The 16,847-nt window shown below is 42.1% G+C and overlaps 1 protein-coding gene across 2 annotated transcripts in view; it reads left to right on the plus strand.

Annotated features, from left to right (window-relative positions):
- The window catches only part of LOC311020549 (C-terminal-binding protein 2-like), a 158,646-nt gene that overhangs the window by 49,914 nt on the left and 91,885 nt on the right, over positions 1-16,847 (plus strand). Inside the window, exons 12-21 of one of the 2 annotated variants that reach the window (XM_084020641.1) lie at positions 1,125-1,302; positions 4,065-4,154; positions 5,596-5,791; positions 5,876-5,984; positions 6,475-6,673; positions 9,213-9,290; positions 11,871-11,979; positions 12,304-12,442; positions 13,018-13,126; positions 14,775-15,026. In XM_084020641.1, coding sequence (XP_083876767.1) covers positions 1,125-1,302; positions 4,065-4,154; positions 5,596-5,791; positions 5,876-5,984; positions 6,475-6,673; positions 9,213-9,290; positions 11,871-11,979; positions 12,304-12,442; positions 13,018-13,126; positions 14,775-15,026 — 1,459 coding nt within the window. The remainder of the gene's footprint in view (positions 1-1,124; positions 1,303-4,064; positions 4,155-5,595; positions 5,792-5,875; positions 5,985-6,474; positions 6,674-9,212; positions 9,291-11,870; positions 11,980-12,303; positions 12,443-13,017; positions 13,127-14,774; positions 15,027-16,847) is intronic. The other variant, XM_084020640.1, reaches the window with a different exon arrangement.

Here is a 16,847-nt window from a genome sequence, read left to right on the forward strand (position 1 = left end):
GTCATTGTGTCACTGTTTTGACATTTTGTTTCTTAATTTGTGTCTCATATTGCGTCTTTGTGATTGTTGTAGGCCTGTTTTTAAGTGTTTTGTCCCCTTTTTGTTGTTTTGCCTCTCGATTTGTTTCACATTTTGCATCCTTTTTATGGTTGATTTGAGTGCTGTGCTACCCCTCCGGCCCCACCTCTGGTAAAGCAACACCATTTCTGCCATTTCCCAGTCCGGCCCATTAATAATTCTTTCCTTTTTCTCTGCATAGATGGTTTCCAATTCCTTTGTCCATGCCTCAGTGTCTTTTGGTCTGTTTCATACGCCACTCCGTATTATTCTACTTATCTACATGTTATTTGTGTTTTTTTACTCTCTGCCTGTCTCTGTCCCTATTTATTTCTGGTCCTTGGCTCCTAGACACGCAGAAGCTCATTCTAGCGGACCGCTCCCCCGGGCTTCACAGCTGTTATTGGCATATCACACAGTTTCATCTTTAAAGTCGTAACATTTTCTCAATTTTAATAAAAATAAAATCCAATTTCTTTCCACACTAAATTAGACATAAGTCAGCCCTTCAGGTAAACGATACCGAGGAGTGAAATTAATTTGTTAGAAATGATGTGGTTTCGCTCTTGCTAATCTAACAGGGTTTCACATACACACATGTGCTGACACACACAAGCCGTCCACATCCAACATGCCCCTCCTAACTCTCTCCCTCCTCCAGTCAGTTGCTAAAATTGTGCATGCTATGATATGCCTCTTGAAAATGGAGCTGCCAGAGAAAATGTTTCTCTATTTGATGGCCCGTTTTATATTGAGTAGAATTGAAAATCCATCGACCTGGAGCTCATACGGTACAAAGTCGGTAGACCATTACATTTGTGTGAATAGGCCTCTTGAATGAGCCGAGTGAACAAAGTTTCCAGTGAAAGCCTTATCCATGTTCAGACTAAGCAGAAGGATTGAGTGCACTTTTCTCCGGATCATTGTGGTCTCTGAACAGTACTCTGAAGCTCACGCAAAGCAAGATTTTGTCTGTCTCAGGCAAATTTGTGGAATTCTCCATGTCATGTAATCTTGTCTCGTTCCTTCATTTGAGGCAACCCTGTTTTTTTCCATCCTTCTTACAGGTATCCATTCCCAACCGTGTTCAGTACATGCAGTAAGAAGGACCTCGCCGCCAGCCTGGAGAAAGGCGTGGGCATGTGTTTGGACAACATGCCCGAGGTCAAGGTGCTCTACGGCGGCCAGAAGTGTGGCAACGGCTACGTGGAGGAGGGAGAGGAGTGTGACTGCGGGGAGCTGGAGGTAAGGTGGAGACCAGAGGCTTTCATTCTGCCCTGCTTCAGTGGAGTACATCAGTTTTCCAACACTGTGGTTGCACTAGGCGGGGCTGTCTAACTATGTTAATGTGAATCGGTGTGTAACAATGAAAATGCTTTTGCTGGATAAACAAAAGTGTAGTTAATGATTCAGAAAAAATCCATGGGTGGTCCTTTCCCCGAAATGTCCTAACGACAGGACTGATTTTTCCTTAAGATTGTCACTCTTACTTGCAGGAAACTCCCCTCACATCTATATGTTAATCCTCAAACATAAGAAAGAAATGAATCAAGGGAAAGAAAGTCAAACCATGCAATTTCATAACACGACGCCCCCCCCCCCCCCCACCCCCCCCCCCCCCCCTTACGAAGCCCGTTGTCCACAAGGAAACAGTTACAGTCCTGTAAGCAGTCAACCGGAACCACTGAGAGCCTCAGAAGCTCCCTCAGACCCCCAAGCGAACCGTAACAAACTTCACGTTAAACTTTCTTTTGACACTGATGTTGTCTTTGGCGGCTAAAAAAGCATTGAAAACCTCCCGTGCAAACAAAGCCCGAAAAGCTCAGCAAATCACCCCGAGGCCCCCCAATATAAGTGTTTTATTTACATCACACCTTCTCGGTCTCCACCGTGTTCTGAGCAGTGCGCTGACAGGCTGCCAGGGCGATGTCACATCCTCATCGAAGGCCCATTAATCAAACCACTGTCCAACTGTGTGACAAAAGAAACAAACAAAAGCGTAATGGGGTTGAGGCTGAAATAAGTTTTCTTTGGCTTCGCCACCCAAACGACTGGGCGCGCTCCGATGCATGTATCCACCCACACACACTTTGTCTCTGGCTCGCACGCACCGCGAGGCGCCTTGGACAGTGAAGTGAGAATCACATGTGGGAAGCAGATACCACCCAGTTGCAGCCAGGGCGGCTGTGTGGAGATGTGATAATGAACATATCTATACTAAAATCTCTTGTGGTTGATAGGTATCATGGAGAATTAAAAACAATAGTGAAACTTGCAAAAAATTGTCAAAGCACGATCTAAAACCCCATGAATATTTCATGCATGTTACGATGATACAAAACAGAGAAATGCAGCAAATATGCTCCCTTTTTTTTTTGTCTACATCTGACACATTAATTATCTGCCTCCCGAATCTTATAATCAAATAGCTTTTAGCATGTACTAGGATCTGCAGTTATAAATAACTCAAAGATACAGATTTCAGTGGCAACTCCATTTATATTCACAACCTGTAGCAACAACCTGAAAATGAGATCAGCAGACGATATGACAATATTGATTAAATATGTATCTGACAGATTGAAGGAAGTCGTTGCCTACTGAATTGTGCACATTTTCTTTTCACAAGCTGCTATTATTATTGACAAGCATAACATGTAACTAGAGGAGTCTTCATCGACAGTCTTGTCGAACTCCAAAACACACTTTTCCGTTTTTAGCAGTTGTAGAGTCGTGTTGTAGAGTGATTTTTCTTTTTCCCCTTATGATCTTTGACGAGTTATGATGTGAGCACCTAATGAGAAAAGGCTTCATAAGAGATCCAAAATGCAATCGGCTATCAGTCCGATCCCTGATCAGGATTAATCAGAGCTTAGTTACTGGAAAGAAAAACATATTTGAGTGGGCATTTAAGCTTTTGTAATTGTATTTTGGAATAATCAATGTGTTTGATTATTAAGTGGTGTTATGACTACGTAATCCAACACTTACAGGCAACTCTAGGTGGTGTTTTTGTGGATTCATTGTGTTTGACCCCCAACGAACCAAACCGTTTGATTTACATTTGCCAGCTCGGTCTCTGCCAGCTCCTCCAGCCCCTCCATGATGTCACCTCTAAGGGCCTGCTTGTTTTATCCGTTGGCCCACTTAGACCGAGAGATGAAAGCAACCTTTTTTCCCTCCCCTCCAAACAATAGGCTTACGTCAGGGCCAAGTGGTAAACAGCCGGACTTATAAAACCACACATCAACCGAAGATTAGACGTCCCCCAAACCAGCTGCCTCCAGTTCTCAGCCTTCCAACGCTTGTCATTACCTTAGAGCCCCACGAGCCAAACAGCCACGTTGAGAGAAGATGAATGATAGTGAGTGTTGTTTTCGGCGTGATAGTGTGCTGCGTGACACTTCTTGGAAAACAAAGCTGATGTGTTCTGGCATCTAATAAAAGATAAACATTGCAACACCCTCTCTGAAGTCTTTTACAACATAACTCCCCTCTCGACTCCTCCTTATGTATCCTCTCTCCTCTTGTCGGTTTCCGCCAGCAGCCAACTGATCTTGTCATTGCGGTGAAGTGGCAACAATCTTCGCCTCTTAAGGGCTTTCAAATCCTACGCCTGCCTTTGTCCACGATACACTAATTGTCAACTCTGCCACACTTTTCTACTTTTTACACCAAATGAGAGTTGATGTTCTCAAAGCACGTCCTCCAAACATCCAATTTTTATCTGTTGCTACTCTGTTTTACAGCTCCCACTTCGTTTGACCTCACATGTGTTACGGTCACTGTTACACACTTCACAGAATTCCCAAATCCAGAACATATGAGCTGCAGTTAATGTCTCCATTCAAAGGTCTCCAGTGTAGGCAGGAATCCCAGATCAGGAAGTGCACACCTTTGACCTGGAAGTCTTGATCTGACAGGGAACCAGCTGGGAGAGGAACTCCAGAGTGATGATCAGGTCCACATGGTGGTAACTATTTTGTTTTCTTTCCCTCTTATTCCAGGAATGTATGAACCCATGCTGCAACGCCACCACATGCACCTTGAAGGGAGACGCCGTGTGCGCCCACGGACAGTGCTGTGAAGACTGCAGGGTAAGACTTTTCATACCTGGAAATGACATTTTCTCTGCTCTTCTGAACATTACACAAAGCTGTATTCTGCAGAGATTAACGTTTTTCAATTTTAAATCGAAGAGAAGACCCAAAACTTTTGGAAACTGTTAATTCTGTCTGATAGGTTATTAAGAGACTCATAATAGTGAGTCCTTGCGAATAATTGAATATCTCTTGGTCAGTTCATTCCAACTTTGTGTATGTTGCCTCAATAGGCTGATTTAAATTATGGTCAGGTTCCCAAATTGGATTGCAGAAAGTTCTTAGTGGTTTCGACTTAACTTGAAAATATTTTGAATCATTTTCTCAGATACGTGTTCTCTCTTTTTTAAAGGAACATTTGTTGAGGATTAGAACGCATTATATCCACTTATGTTTCTGCAGAGATCTCCATTTTAAGATAAATGAATCCTTTGCTGCGCTTTACACAAAAGCATATTTTACCTCGCTGTTAAATAGCCTACATAGACTCGAGCCCCATAATAAGTTAACATAAAGATAAGGTATTAAATAGTTGTCTTTAGTTGTCTTTTACTTTTAATCAGTCTTTAACAATATGCTGTTGATTTCCACCTTTGTGATGCCTGGGAAAAGAGGAAAATCAACACTTTTATATAATCATTAAAATAAACAGATCTTTCCAAACTGATCTCAGCAAAGTGATAACAGTAGGACTATCCAGAAAAACACCAAACATAAAGGTTGTGAGATCAAAACTTAGAATCAACCTAACAACTTCTCTGAAGTCCCTACAATAATTTGGATTGCTTATTATTATTAATTGATCCAATAGTGAGAGGCGGGGGATCATCATGATTTAATGTTCACGGTCATTAGCCTTCACCTGCGAAATCTATTTTACAATCCATCACTGATGCAGCCCATAGAGAACTAAAAACACTTTTCTCCCATGATATGATTTTTTAACCACTTTAGTATCGTGGCTCTATGGATAGCGATGTCAGTCATCACTTTGATCCATACATTCATGTTTCCTAGAGATGAATCATAACGACATTGGTGATCCCCTGACTTCTCATTACCACATTTTTGGTTCAGAGTGAAATGCCTCAACTCGACAATTGGATGGATTGCCATTAAATTTGATACTCAAATTCATGCCCCACACTGGATTAATTTTAATATATTTTTATCTAGCGCCATCTTCAGGTCAAAATTATAATCGTCCAATTCTTGGGTTTGTGACCAAACATGTTGTGCTAATTAGCAAATGTTATTATTCTAATGTCCCCATGGACCGGTTGCCAAATATCGGACTATCGCACAAGCATTGCTGCTTTGTTTGTAACAGTCCTGTCATGTTTGACTAAGAATATCAAACCAAGACAGACAATGTCAGCAGTGTTGCAGCTTCTCCAAAATTGCCCAAAAGCGGTTACCGTACTGTATGTGTTCACAGCTGAAACCAGCTGGCACCCTGTGTCGAGAGTCCAGTAACTCCTGTGACTTGCCAGAGTTTTGCACTGGTGCCAACCCTCACTGCCCAGCCAACGTTTATCTGCACGACGGGCACGCCTGCCACAGCGTGGAAGGCTACTGCTACAATGGCATCTGCCAGACCCACGAGCAACAATGCATCACCCTATGGGGACCAGGTACATCAGTGGCTACTAATAAGCCTTTTACAAGGGAAATCTTTCACTTCAATTAGGTGGTTATATTTCGTGTTTTATGTGCAGGAGCCAAGCCGGCCCCTGGGATATGCTTCAAGCGAGTCAACTCTGCGGGGGATCCTTACGGGAACTGTGGGAAGGACTCCAAAGGCTCCTTTGCCAAATGTGATGCAAGGTAAGACTCTGCAGCTGCATTGATGTGCTAGAGGTACACAGGAATAGCTGTGCAAAACACAACTGATTAGCTTAAGTGGTGTCATTAGCCGTCTTCATTATGTAGTGGAATCTGACATGTGATCTTCAAACAAAAGTTTACATGGGTGAAAAATGTAATATGAGGAAGATAGCAGCTAATTACGAGCTGGGAAAGTATTCATGAATCATTTCATGCTATTCTTCTAGGCTAATTGTTCTAAAGATCTTCTCCCTTTGGGTGAATTCTGTAATCAAGCTCTTTGTTAACTGGTATAATTGCTTTAATGACCGGAGGAATGAAGCAGTACAGCTCTATTAATCAGTCTTTCATCTGTCTCTACTGTTACTTATCTTTGTTTGTGACTGACAGGCCTTTAAGTTTGAAGCTTTGTTGATTACACATATTATTATGTGTCTTTCAATCTTTGTGACCATGTATGGGTGTTTCCGTTTGTGTGTGCTGTGTGCAGGGATGCAAAGTGTGGTAAGATTCAGTGCCAGGGAGGAGCCAACCGGCCTGTGATTGGAACAAACGCGGTTTCCATTGAAACCAACATCCCGCTACAAGAAGGAGGGCGTATTCTGTGTCGAGGAACGCATGTTTATCTGGGCGACGACATGCCTGATCCTGGACTGGTTCTGGCTGGTACAAAGTGTGGTGACGGCATGGTGAGTGATCGGTTTATCATTTAATTCTAAGACTTTTTAAAGGAGTTTTACTTCATTCTTGTTAAGTAGCACATAAACTGCTCAAATCTCACCTATAGGTGTTTATTAAGCAATACTGAATCACATGTGACCAAGTATTATATAGACCAGAAATGTATAAGCCTTGGTCATCCAGAGGTCATCCCTACTATTTTCTGAGCTGTTTTCTATACCTTTTGAAGTATCTGTTATCTTGCTGTTTATTTCCATAGCCATGCAGCATGCAGCTGTATTATTTTTCCTCTTGAGACACAAAAATGCGTATAACTGTATGAGCCATTGTAGTATTCCTTTGGGTGCTGAGTAAAGGGTACTGCAGTACCGCAGTAGAGACGGAGAGGTTGCCCTTCCTAAAGAAAAGGGCTAATAAAGTTACCTCCTGAGTGATCCATTTATACACATCATGCTGAGGGTTGGACAAGACCTTTATGGCAACCTGTTATTTTATTAGGTGTGCTTCTCAGCTTTTCTCCTTCTATGTGCTGCCCCGAAATCTCTCTCACCATGCCAGTGACATCAGGGCCTTTTCTGCCAAGAAAGAGGCAGAAAAGGAGATTTGGCCGCCGGAGCACTTCCTTAATTGTCGCTCCAGATGAGGTTGCAAGATCTGTTCCCAGTCCTGCATTAATGGCAAAGTGGTTGTGAGAGCAATGATATTAATGGCAAACTGGCTGTGAGGGCATAATTATATGGGGCTCATATGGACAGTGTTTCCAATTTCCTCTGCTGCTTTATATCAATAAGTTTTTTTTAAAGCAACTCTATAGCTCCACTACATACTCTGGAAGTGTGCTTCCCTGTCCAGAACTGCAGTAATGCAAAATTGCCTCATTTCTTCCTCATTTGCAGTGTTTACTGCAAATACTCCCCTTGTGGTAGTGACAATGCACTTAGAGTTAATGCTCTGTGCCTTAGCAGTCCTCCACACTACAGTCCTTGTGGTCCTTCCTGATGGAAATTTAAAAAATCCAGTCACATTGTGCTTTCTCACCATTTCCTGTTACACAGAAAATATTACACACATTTTGACACATGGCCCAGACCTGGCCAGGCCAATACCGTCGCCAGGCGTTTTGTCATTAGTTCTCCAGTTTGGGATGATTGCATTTGCAAAACCCCTGAAAGGCCAGAGCTGTGTCTATGTGGTGGACATTAGGCGTATATGCGGGGGCCAGGATATGCTAGAAAAGGGCAAGTTTGTCTGATGTGTTGTCCAGCTTTAGAATATGGAACCAAACTTTGTTACTTACCTCAAGGGGCTTGCCCTTGGAGCTGAAACGTTTTTTGTGTTTTCTGTGCAGGTTTGCTAGGTTAGCTTGGCCTGGCTGTTGTCTGCAAAATCTAGAGATGTTGTTGTTAATCACAACAAAATAGTTTGTTTTGGGTTCATACAGCTGTAGTAAACCAGCCGATGTGTATCTTGCTATTCACAGCGAATACAGCTCAAAAATTCACCGTGCACCTCCGGGTGATGTTAAAAACTCAAACGGGATGCTGTTTGATTACCTGGTGTGTTTGGGACTTCACAACATGTACAAAGCAGCAATAGTGTTTATTTCAGCCATGACTGATGGAACATTGACGGTGTCTACATGGAGGCAAAGCCCCCCTCCTCTCCAGCCTGTCTACACTTGGTGACATGAATAAACACAAATATCCCTGCGGTCAAACTCGTGCAAGCGAAAATTTGCGGCACGTTTGGTGTGAACTACCTTTAAGGGCTGTGATGTGTATGGTGCAGTTACCTGAGTGTTGTTCTATACTTTACCTGAAAGAGGGACAGTATAATTGGTTATACATGTCCACCAAACATCACTTATAAGGTCTATGGATGCTTATTTTAAATGTTTTTTCTGACCCGTAGCCAACCCTCATTCAAATTTAAACGACTAGATTAGTGCTTTGCATGCAGGGTTGCTGTTGTTTATGTGCCTCACAAGCCACAGCTGTGCCGATAACCAGATGCACAAACAGGTTAAATCCATCATTAACCGCCAGCTGCAGTGTATGCGCCAAAAACAAACTACATCCCAACAATCCAGTGCAGTTTTGTTCATCAGTGAGTAAATACCACAAGTCTTCAAGTCCAGAATTAAGTTCCCGTGTCTTGCTTGCCACCTGCTGATTAAAGTGAACAGCCTTAGCTCGAAGTTAGCAACAACTCTTGCTCAGGCTCAATTAAGGTTGTGGTTCCAAAGCCTCTTTTACACAGCCCGTTCGAGGCTGGACTGGTGCCCCATTATTCCACTTGGCTGTTTTGTGTAAAGTGTATAGACACGGAATGGGGGGCCATTGTTAATTGATTTGGTTGATAAATATTTCAACTGTCTTCTGTGTAGAGAACACGCAGCAGGCCTCAGTCACGCACCTCCTACTAAACATGCACATACATAACAGATATTATCCAACTGTACACACTTCTTAGTTTTTGTGTTAATCTTCATTGGCTCGGCAGTTCTATATCTCTTAACTATGTCTAATGATTCTTCCCTCTTTATAGGTGTGCCTGAATCGCCAGTGCCAGAATGTCAGTGTCTTTGGTGTGCATGAGTGCTCTGGGAAGTGCAATGGACGTGGGGTGAGTGCAAAGTATCTACTAGCTTAATATTTCATGTTGGATTATACGGTTGTGCTCTAACAGGACCCTGTATTTATCTATTTAGTTTGACAGACTGAACAAAATTAAGTCTTACTGCCTTAGATTTGCACACAATATAATATTAACAGTGTATTTACAGTGCAGTTTTTGAGTCGTGGCAGATGTCAAACTTCATTATCCCACATAAATCAAATCAATGCCATTTAACAGCATTATTTATGGTCTACATGAGATGTCCATCAACTTCTGGTGATACAGTGAGAGATGATACGGTGCAGCACTGAAGGGAGGGACCCTAATAGTAGTCTGATCTTTGATTTACTTCACCAATTATTATTTATATTTACAAGGAGAAACCAACTCTGTGATCCCGATATTGTTTATTCCTTAAACTTTTTCATACCATTCTGTAAATGGCCAAACACCCCTAAACCAAATTGGTCAGTCAATAAACAAAAGAAAACCCTGTAGTATTTTTGAATGTATGTGCATCATTTCCTCGTTTTCCCCAGAGACGTGAGATCTCTGTATTTCTAATCTGAAAAAGGGCCTCCGGTGATGCAAATATCATCATTTGCGTTGGTTAGAGGGGGTAAGACTACAACACTAGTTCCTCATGTTTTCAACCCGCCTATAGGGGGCGGGACCCACTGACGCTACAGACCTATTACAGATCAGTGGTGGGACCTCACTTCAGACTTGGGGTGTTAGCGAAACTGGACTGGTCCTTTTATAATAAAAATGCCGCTGGCCCGGTAAGCTTGCCGCCGCCGGCCAGCTCCACTCGCCGCAGGACCGCTGGTCAGGCTAGCGGCGACAGGAACAAGCTGGTGGTCTGGAGCGCTCACATACGCCGATCCAGAGGCCGAGTGTTTACTAGAAATATGTGAAGATGCGACTTGTCAGTAAAGTTTCAGTCATGTTCTCTGTGTTGTTCTCTCGGGTTGATGACTTTGAGACGGCGATGTGTGAGTGCAAAGAGGTGGGGGACTGGTTAGCCGGGACAGATCAGTGGGAGTGGCCTGCGGAGCTGTGCATTGTGGGAGTTGTTGTCTTCCATCCACATGCACCAAAAAGTCACTGTCTGCCTTTTATCGGTCAAGAAGGCACCAAATTCTAAATGTATTTTACATTTTCACTACATACATGACCAACTTCAATTCAGATTCATGTTTCCACCGGTGAAGAGTTTGGATTTGAGCTGTTGCTATGGCAACATATGACAGGGGCATATTGATAGGCTGTGGTCGGTAGCTCAAATTAATTTCACTCCATTTTTGTCTTAATTGGTTGTCTATTTGTGTTTATTTATAGACCAGTTATGGTTTATGCCTGAATACACTCATCAATGGAGAAAAGGAAACATGGCGGTTGGGTTAAATGCAATAGACTTTGAGATGATCAACATCTATCACTGATCACCCAGCCAGACCTGCTGGACCAAACGCCTGATGCAAATTCCAAAAATCATTTCAGGAATGCACCAGTTCTTGTTTCATTTTTTGTCTTGTTGTTTTTTTTTCTGTGCGTGTGTATCAAATGGTAACACCGTACACTGTAGATCAGACTGAACAAATAGGGATTATCTGAAGCTGTGTGACTTTAAAGAATAGAAAGTCAACTTACTTTATTTTGCCAGGCATGTGTTGACTGTATTCAGCATTTGTATCTGCTGTATATTTGTTACTTTTCTATACATTATACACCCTTATCAACTAGACATCTTCCACAAATAAATAGATCCAAATCTGAAGTGAAATATGTGTGGATCTAATAGAACAAACAGTGACTGATAACAGTTTTATCTCAGTTTTATCACATAGATTTTTCTGACATAGTAAAGTTATTTTTACAAATGAGCATACAGTACATGTTTAACACTAGAGGTTTTTAAGGAATTAGGTGTCTTCTCTTATTTACATTTAGTTTGTCCTGTAGTGCTTGTTCAGGAGAGACAGATAATGTTCACTTGTGAACAAAATTAAAGAGATTGCAGTTGATTTGCTATTGTAACAACTCCCTACACACACAAAATGATACCTCCCACTGAGCGCCCCAAGTGCCTCTTAACCCTGTCACCCGGTGAAAAGGAGTGTCCGTGGCCTGGAGGCAGGGACGGCACTTGACTGCTGCCTCTGTGCTAAATGTAAATCCCCCACAGCTGCACAACTTCCCCTGCACCGCCGTTCTCCCTCCATCCTCCCTCGAACTGAAAGCTGGACTGCATTAACTCACCGGGGAGATCACTTGGATCGAACTTGTGCACTGGAAACCTGAAGCTTTACAGGGATGGACTCTCCCATGCACATGTTTTGTCTATTATGACTCTCGGTACACACACAGAGCCAATGACTTATATGAGGGTCAGAGTCTTATATGGAAAGTCTTGTAGACTAACTGAAGAAGAGTGATTTATTCATAAAAAAAAAAATTCTGAATAAACCCATGTATCAATTATATCTGGAGTTCAGCTAGTAGGAATACAAATGCCTTCCGGTCCTGTTTTATGCAAGTCAATACAGCATCATGTAATATACAGTAAAACTCCCTTGTTTGCAGGTGTGCAACAACAAGAAGAACTGCCACTGTGAGGCACACAGGGCCCCTCCTTTCTGTGAGGAAGCAGGCTTTGGTGGGAGCATCGACAGCGGGCCAATGAGACTGGCAGGTAGTGTGGACAATTACATTTTTCTCCTCACTCATCTAGACATTTCTTGTAGAGTGGTGTGTGGTTTGGACTGGAGTGTGACTTTCCTATAATAACATGACTCCCCTTCTGCCCAGCAATACATTTCACATTGTACAGTCTGTATCTTTAAGAGAGAAAATTAATTTTAGTCCTTGGAGAAGAACAGAGAAATGTGAATCACAAATTGTGCTGCTGACTGTGGCCTAGCTGTAACCTGTAGCCTTTTGCGTTATGTCTTGTCATTCTGTGCTGTAGATGTGCGTGTGTGTGTATTAATGTGCGTGTTGTCATATGTGGCATCAGCCGACAGCGTGGTCATTACTGTGGCAATCCTGGTCACCCTGGTCAGCCTTCTGGTAACCACCGCTGTCATCTTCCTGAAGAGGAAGACTCTGCTGCGCATCCTCTTCACCAATAAGAAGAGCACCTTGGAGAAACTCAGGTGACAATTATGATCAGTTGAGAAACACAAACATGTTTTGATTATACACCATGTGAAAAATGTACTCTAAATATAACACATGTTTTCAGTTATACAAAATATAGTGTGAGCCTTCAAAGCCCCTCTATTGCTCTATAACATTCAGTATTTGTGACTAAATAAGCATGAATCCAATTTAGTCAGGAAAAGAACATCATTAGATAACATACAACCAAATAAACTGCATCATTAGGACTGTGTGGGTACCGTTTCATCTCATCTGATTGACGTGATCTGACTGCATGTACAAGCAATGCACCAACGGTCATCACTCAAATGTTTTGCTGGGGTTTTTTTTCATTTCTTATTTGTGAGTAATATTTTGGAAAAACAGGCCTATATTTTCAATTATGATCATTTGAGAAACACAAAAATGTATATTTTTTCATCAATAGTTATACTTGGTGTTTAATATAACAGGAATGTAATTTAAATATACATAAAAACTACAGATTGGACCTTTTTTCTTTGTTTATAGTGCAAAAGAAGTGATCCGCTTGAAAAAACTATAAAAAGTACTTCCGTTGTGTTTCTAGATCGGTGGAGGCCAACAGGCCCATAAGCCCCATCAGGACTCAGTCTATATACAGGCCCACCCCACAACGCAAAGCTCCACCCAAACCCTCTGGAGCCAACATGTATAAGGTGAGTCATTCTCTACAATACAATAATAATCAATGTGTATGTGCATAAACTGTCTCTTCCTGTGACATTTATGTCAGGGCCCATTTGATTTATTTTGTAATCACACTCCATTATGTCCCATCACTCACCTCCAACCTTCAGTTTAGTTGTCATGCATCCAGGCTTGTTGACAAAACAAGATGTCACATAATGATTCAGCCTACTATACATACATCTCTCTTTCTGAGAAATATTAATGAAAGGGCCGGGAGGCAGAGAACCTCTAATTGAAAGGTGCGTTCATTCAAATGAGAATCAGGATGTTGTTATTTGAGCCCTTTTTGATATGCTGTTTGTGATAAATATTTTTAATGAATAGGGAGCAGAGTTGATTGATTCAGGCAGAGGAAGAAAGCCGGTTTTGATTTGTTTGTTGGAAATGATAAGCAAGGCAGAAGATTACCTATAATTTATATGCATATGTGTGTGACACAACCAAAGAATTCATATTCACGAGTCCTTGGGTATAAATTGTTCTTTTGCGCCAACCTGTATCTGGGGCAACTCTGTATAAAAGTAATATTTATCGTAATCATAATCATCATAATTGAGCATAAACATTCATCCAGTTCTTGTTGAGTAGATTTGAAAAACAGCCTGCCCGTTCTTATTATGGTGACCACTTCAGCCACTTGCTCATGTCCAGATGTCAGTCAACATCTCTTTTTCTCTGTGTGTGTGTGTGTGTGTGTGTGTGTGTGTGTGTGTGTGTGTGTGTGTGTGTGTGTGTGTGTGTGTGTGTGTGTGTGTGTGTGTGTGTGTGTGTGTGTGTGTGTGTGAGTGTGTGTGAGTGTGTGTGTGTGTGTGTGTGTGTGTGTTGTGTGTGTGTGTGTGTGTGTGTGTGTGTCGGCCAAATCCTTTCTGGCCATTTTAGGCGTTATTGGTTTGGAGCAGAGGGGTAACAGCTGGTCAGGACATGCAGTCAGACTCTGGCGCATACGATTTCAGAATGTCATATCTCGTAATGTTGTTCTCCAGTTTTATGACTGTTTCTGACATCAGCGATTTCACATTAATGGGAGCTTTATGACTGAGTTGGAGTTTTACTTTTTCTGCACGCATCACATCCATTACATTAGACTGGGGCTGGAACGATTGATGGAAAATTAAAGACAGTAAAGACCTCACTGTCTTATTGATCAGATCTGAATTGATCAGAGGAGAATTAGAGCTGATCCCAAACGGACACAAACGGAAAGGGAACACCAGAGGAAGCAGCAGCTTGATGTGACAACAGTCAACGAGCAGCAATGATCGAAAAGAGTAAACACATAGGCACGCATAGATACATGATCAGCATCAATACAGATACCAAAATACATTTTATTGGTTCTTTTACAAATTATATACAAGTAAAAACAACAGAAATTCCCCACGTTTGAGAAGCTGGAATCAGCAAATTTGTGACTTTTTTTCTTGATAAAAGACAAATAATTAATATTCCAGATTTGTTTGGACTGAACAAAATATAAAATTGTATGGGGTACAATATTAAGTGGGGTAGTAAGAGTGGCAGAGAAAATGACAAAAGCCTGTATACCGCTGCCGTAACACACTCAGCATAACTGCCGAAATAACTGAAAGTGACTTTCTCTCATCCTCTTTTCAGCCGTCTCTCCTAAGTGCAGAGCCTCTTCTCCCTCCACACAACTTCCACTCTCACAGCCTCCGCAGATTGCCCCTCTACCAGCCCTTACACATCAGCCACCCCATGCCGGTGTCTCTGAGCGTGGGCCAGCCCAACCTGCCTCCCCTCCCAGCCCACCACAGGGTCCTGCCCGCCCACACGGCCCTCTCGCCGCCTCGAGTGCCACCTTTTCTCAGCCTGCCACGCCAGCAGTCATCGTACAAAGTAGAACAGGTTCGTTTGACTCAATAACTCTTTAACTTTTACATTGTCATGAATTGTCTTTTGATGTTTTAGAATGGGAATTTCTTTTTATGTAGACCACAGCTTTAATGGGCCATACATATATGACACGGCCTATTAAACTCAAGTTGTGTATATTTTACTGTACATTACTCCTGACCATTTTCTAAGGCATACCACAGGTTTTTTTATTGCTTTCCCACATAGTATATTCTAGGCCTCCATCGATTTTATTTCATTTTAATAAAGTATGAAAATAAACCTGCTGAGACTTGAAACACTTTTGAAATGGGTCACAGATCTTCAAATATACATTTTCGGAGGACTTTAAGGACTTCTTGTTAATGTTGACTTAAAACTTAAGGTGATATTGTTTGGTCAGCACGTTTCCAAGAATAAACTTCATGGAGATATGTTGTCAACAATCACTCAGATGTCACCTTTTTAACTCACTTTAACAATGAATAAGAACTTCTGACTGTCATGGAAGTATGTATGGTCCTTCTTAGAGGTTGTACTAAAGCGTAGGATACCGAACCTCGCTGTGTTTCTGCACTGCAGTCAGCTTGCTTGCCCACATATCGACAGCAAAATTCAATCTGTCTGCCTCCCTGTGACCTAACTCCCGAGCAAGGCGCTGCTTTCTGCTGAGTCGGCACTATTGGATGCGGCGGGGATAGTAAATCCATCCATCTGGTGGATTTCATGGTGCATCCGAATCCTGAAATGCTCCTGTAGCAAGGAGAGTGGTGTCGGACATGGGCACTGCTGTGAGCCGCAGCAGGGTGCATGGATGAAATGGACAGACGCGTGCTGCTTTCACAAAAAAGAAAATACAGGAGGAAGCGTGGTCTCTTTGATGTGACACTTTCTCTCTGTTCGATGAAGAGCATACCATAATCCCAGATGTAAAGCAAAAGCATGACTGATTTAGAAGGAGGCTTAGAGAGATCCGATTCTCAAACCTCCAAGGTTATTCGTTCAGGTGAGCAGCAGGAATGGTGGAAAGTAACCAAGTACATCTATCAAGTATCGTAGTTAAGTAAACTTATACTTTTACTATATTTTCAACGTTACATTTCAGATGAATAGAATGAGAAGATCATAAAATGCAATACTTTGGTAAAAGTTAATCCAGTAAGTTCCCTACATGTTTGGCTTGTGAGCCCACATTTCACATACCTATGAGTTGTAAGCAGTTACATCAGAGAAACGTTTAACCTCTGAACGTTGTAAAGATCCAAGAAAAGTCACCATATATTTGGATTTTGTAGCAGAACTTCTTCTTTCCTCTTGCATTAATCTCACAACCTCTCAGATATGTTTTGTGTCCCAATCCTAAATATGGAGTAATAGTCGAAAGTAATTAAAACTAACTCCACCTCGACCAGCTACAGCTGAGCCGGTGGCTTGCAGCTAACAGTGCAAACATCGGGTCGAGGCGGCGTTATCAGCTGTATGAGCCATATGAGTGCAGTGCAGAGCGGCAGCAATGAGGTAACCAATGAGGCACACTAAAGATCACATGTGGGCGACCCAGCTATGTAAACAAGGCACAGAGAAGCTTGGATTACAACACACACAGAGGGAGGGCGACTATATTCTCCATTCAGACAACATTACTCCACTGTATCGCCACGCACTATACATAGCAAATTGGTACATAGGATTTTAAATGCAGGGCTTTCACCTGTAATATGAGTGAAAGAGTATTTTTACATAGTTTACATAGGAACAACTAGTATCATATATCCAGTTCTGGATGGTTTCGTGGCGTCCATATCCAACATTGCAGAATATCACCCTTGTCTG

The sequence above is a fragment of the Eutrigla gurnardus genome, assembly GCF_963514095.1.
Source record: "Eutrigla gurnardus genome assembly, chromosome: 11".
NCBI classification, from domain to species: Eukaryota; Metazoa; Chordata; class Actinopteri; order Perciformes; family Triglidae; genus Eutrigla; species Eutrigla gurnardus.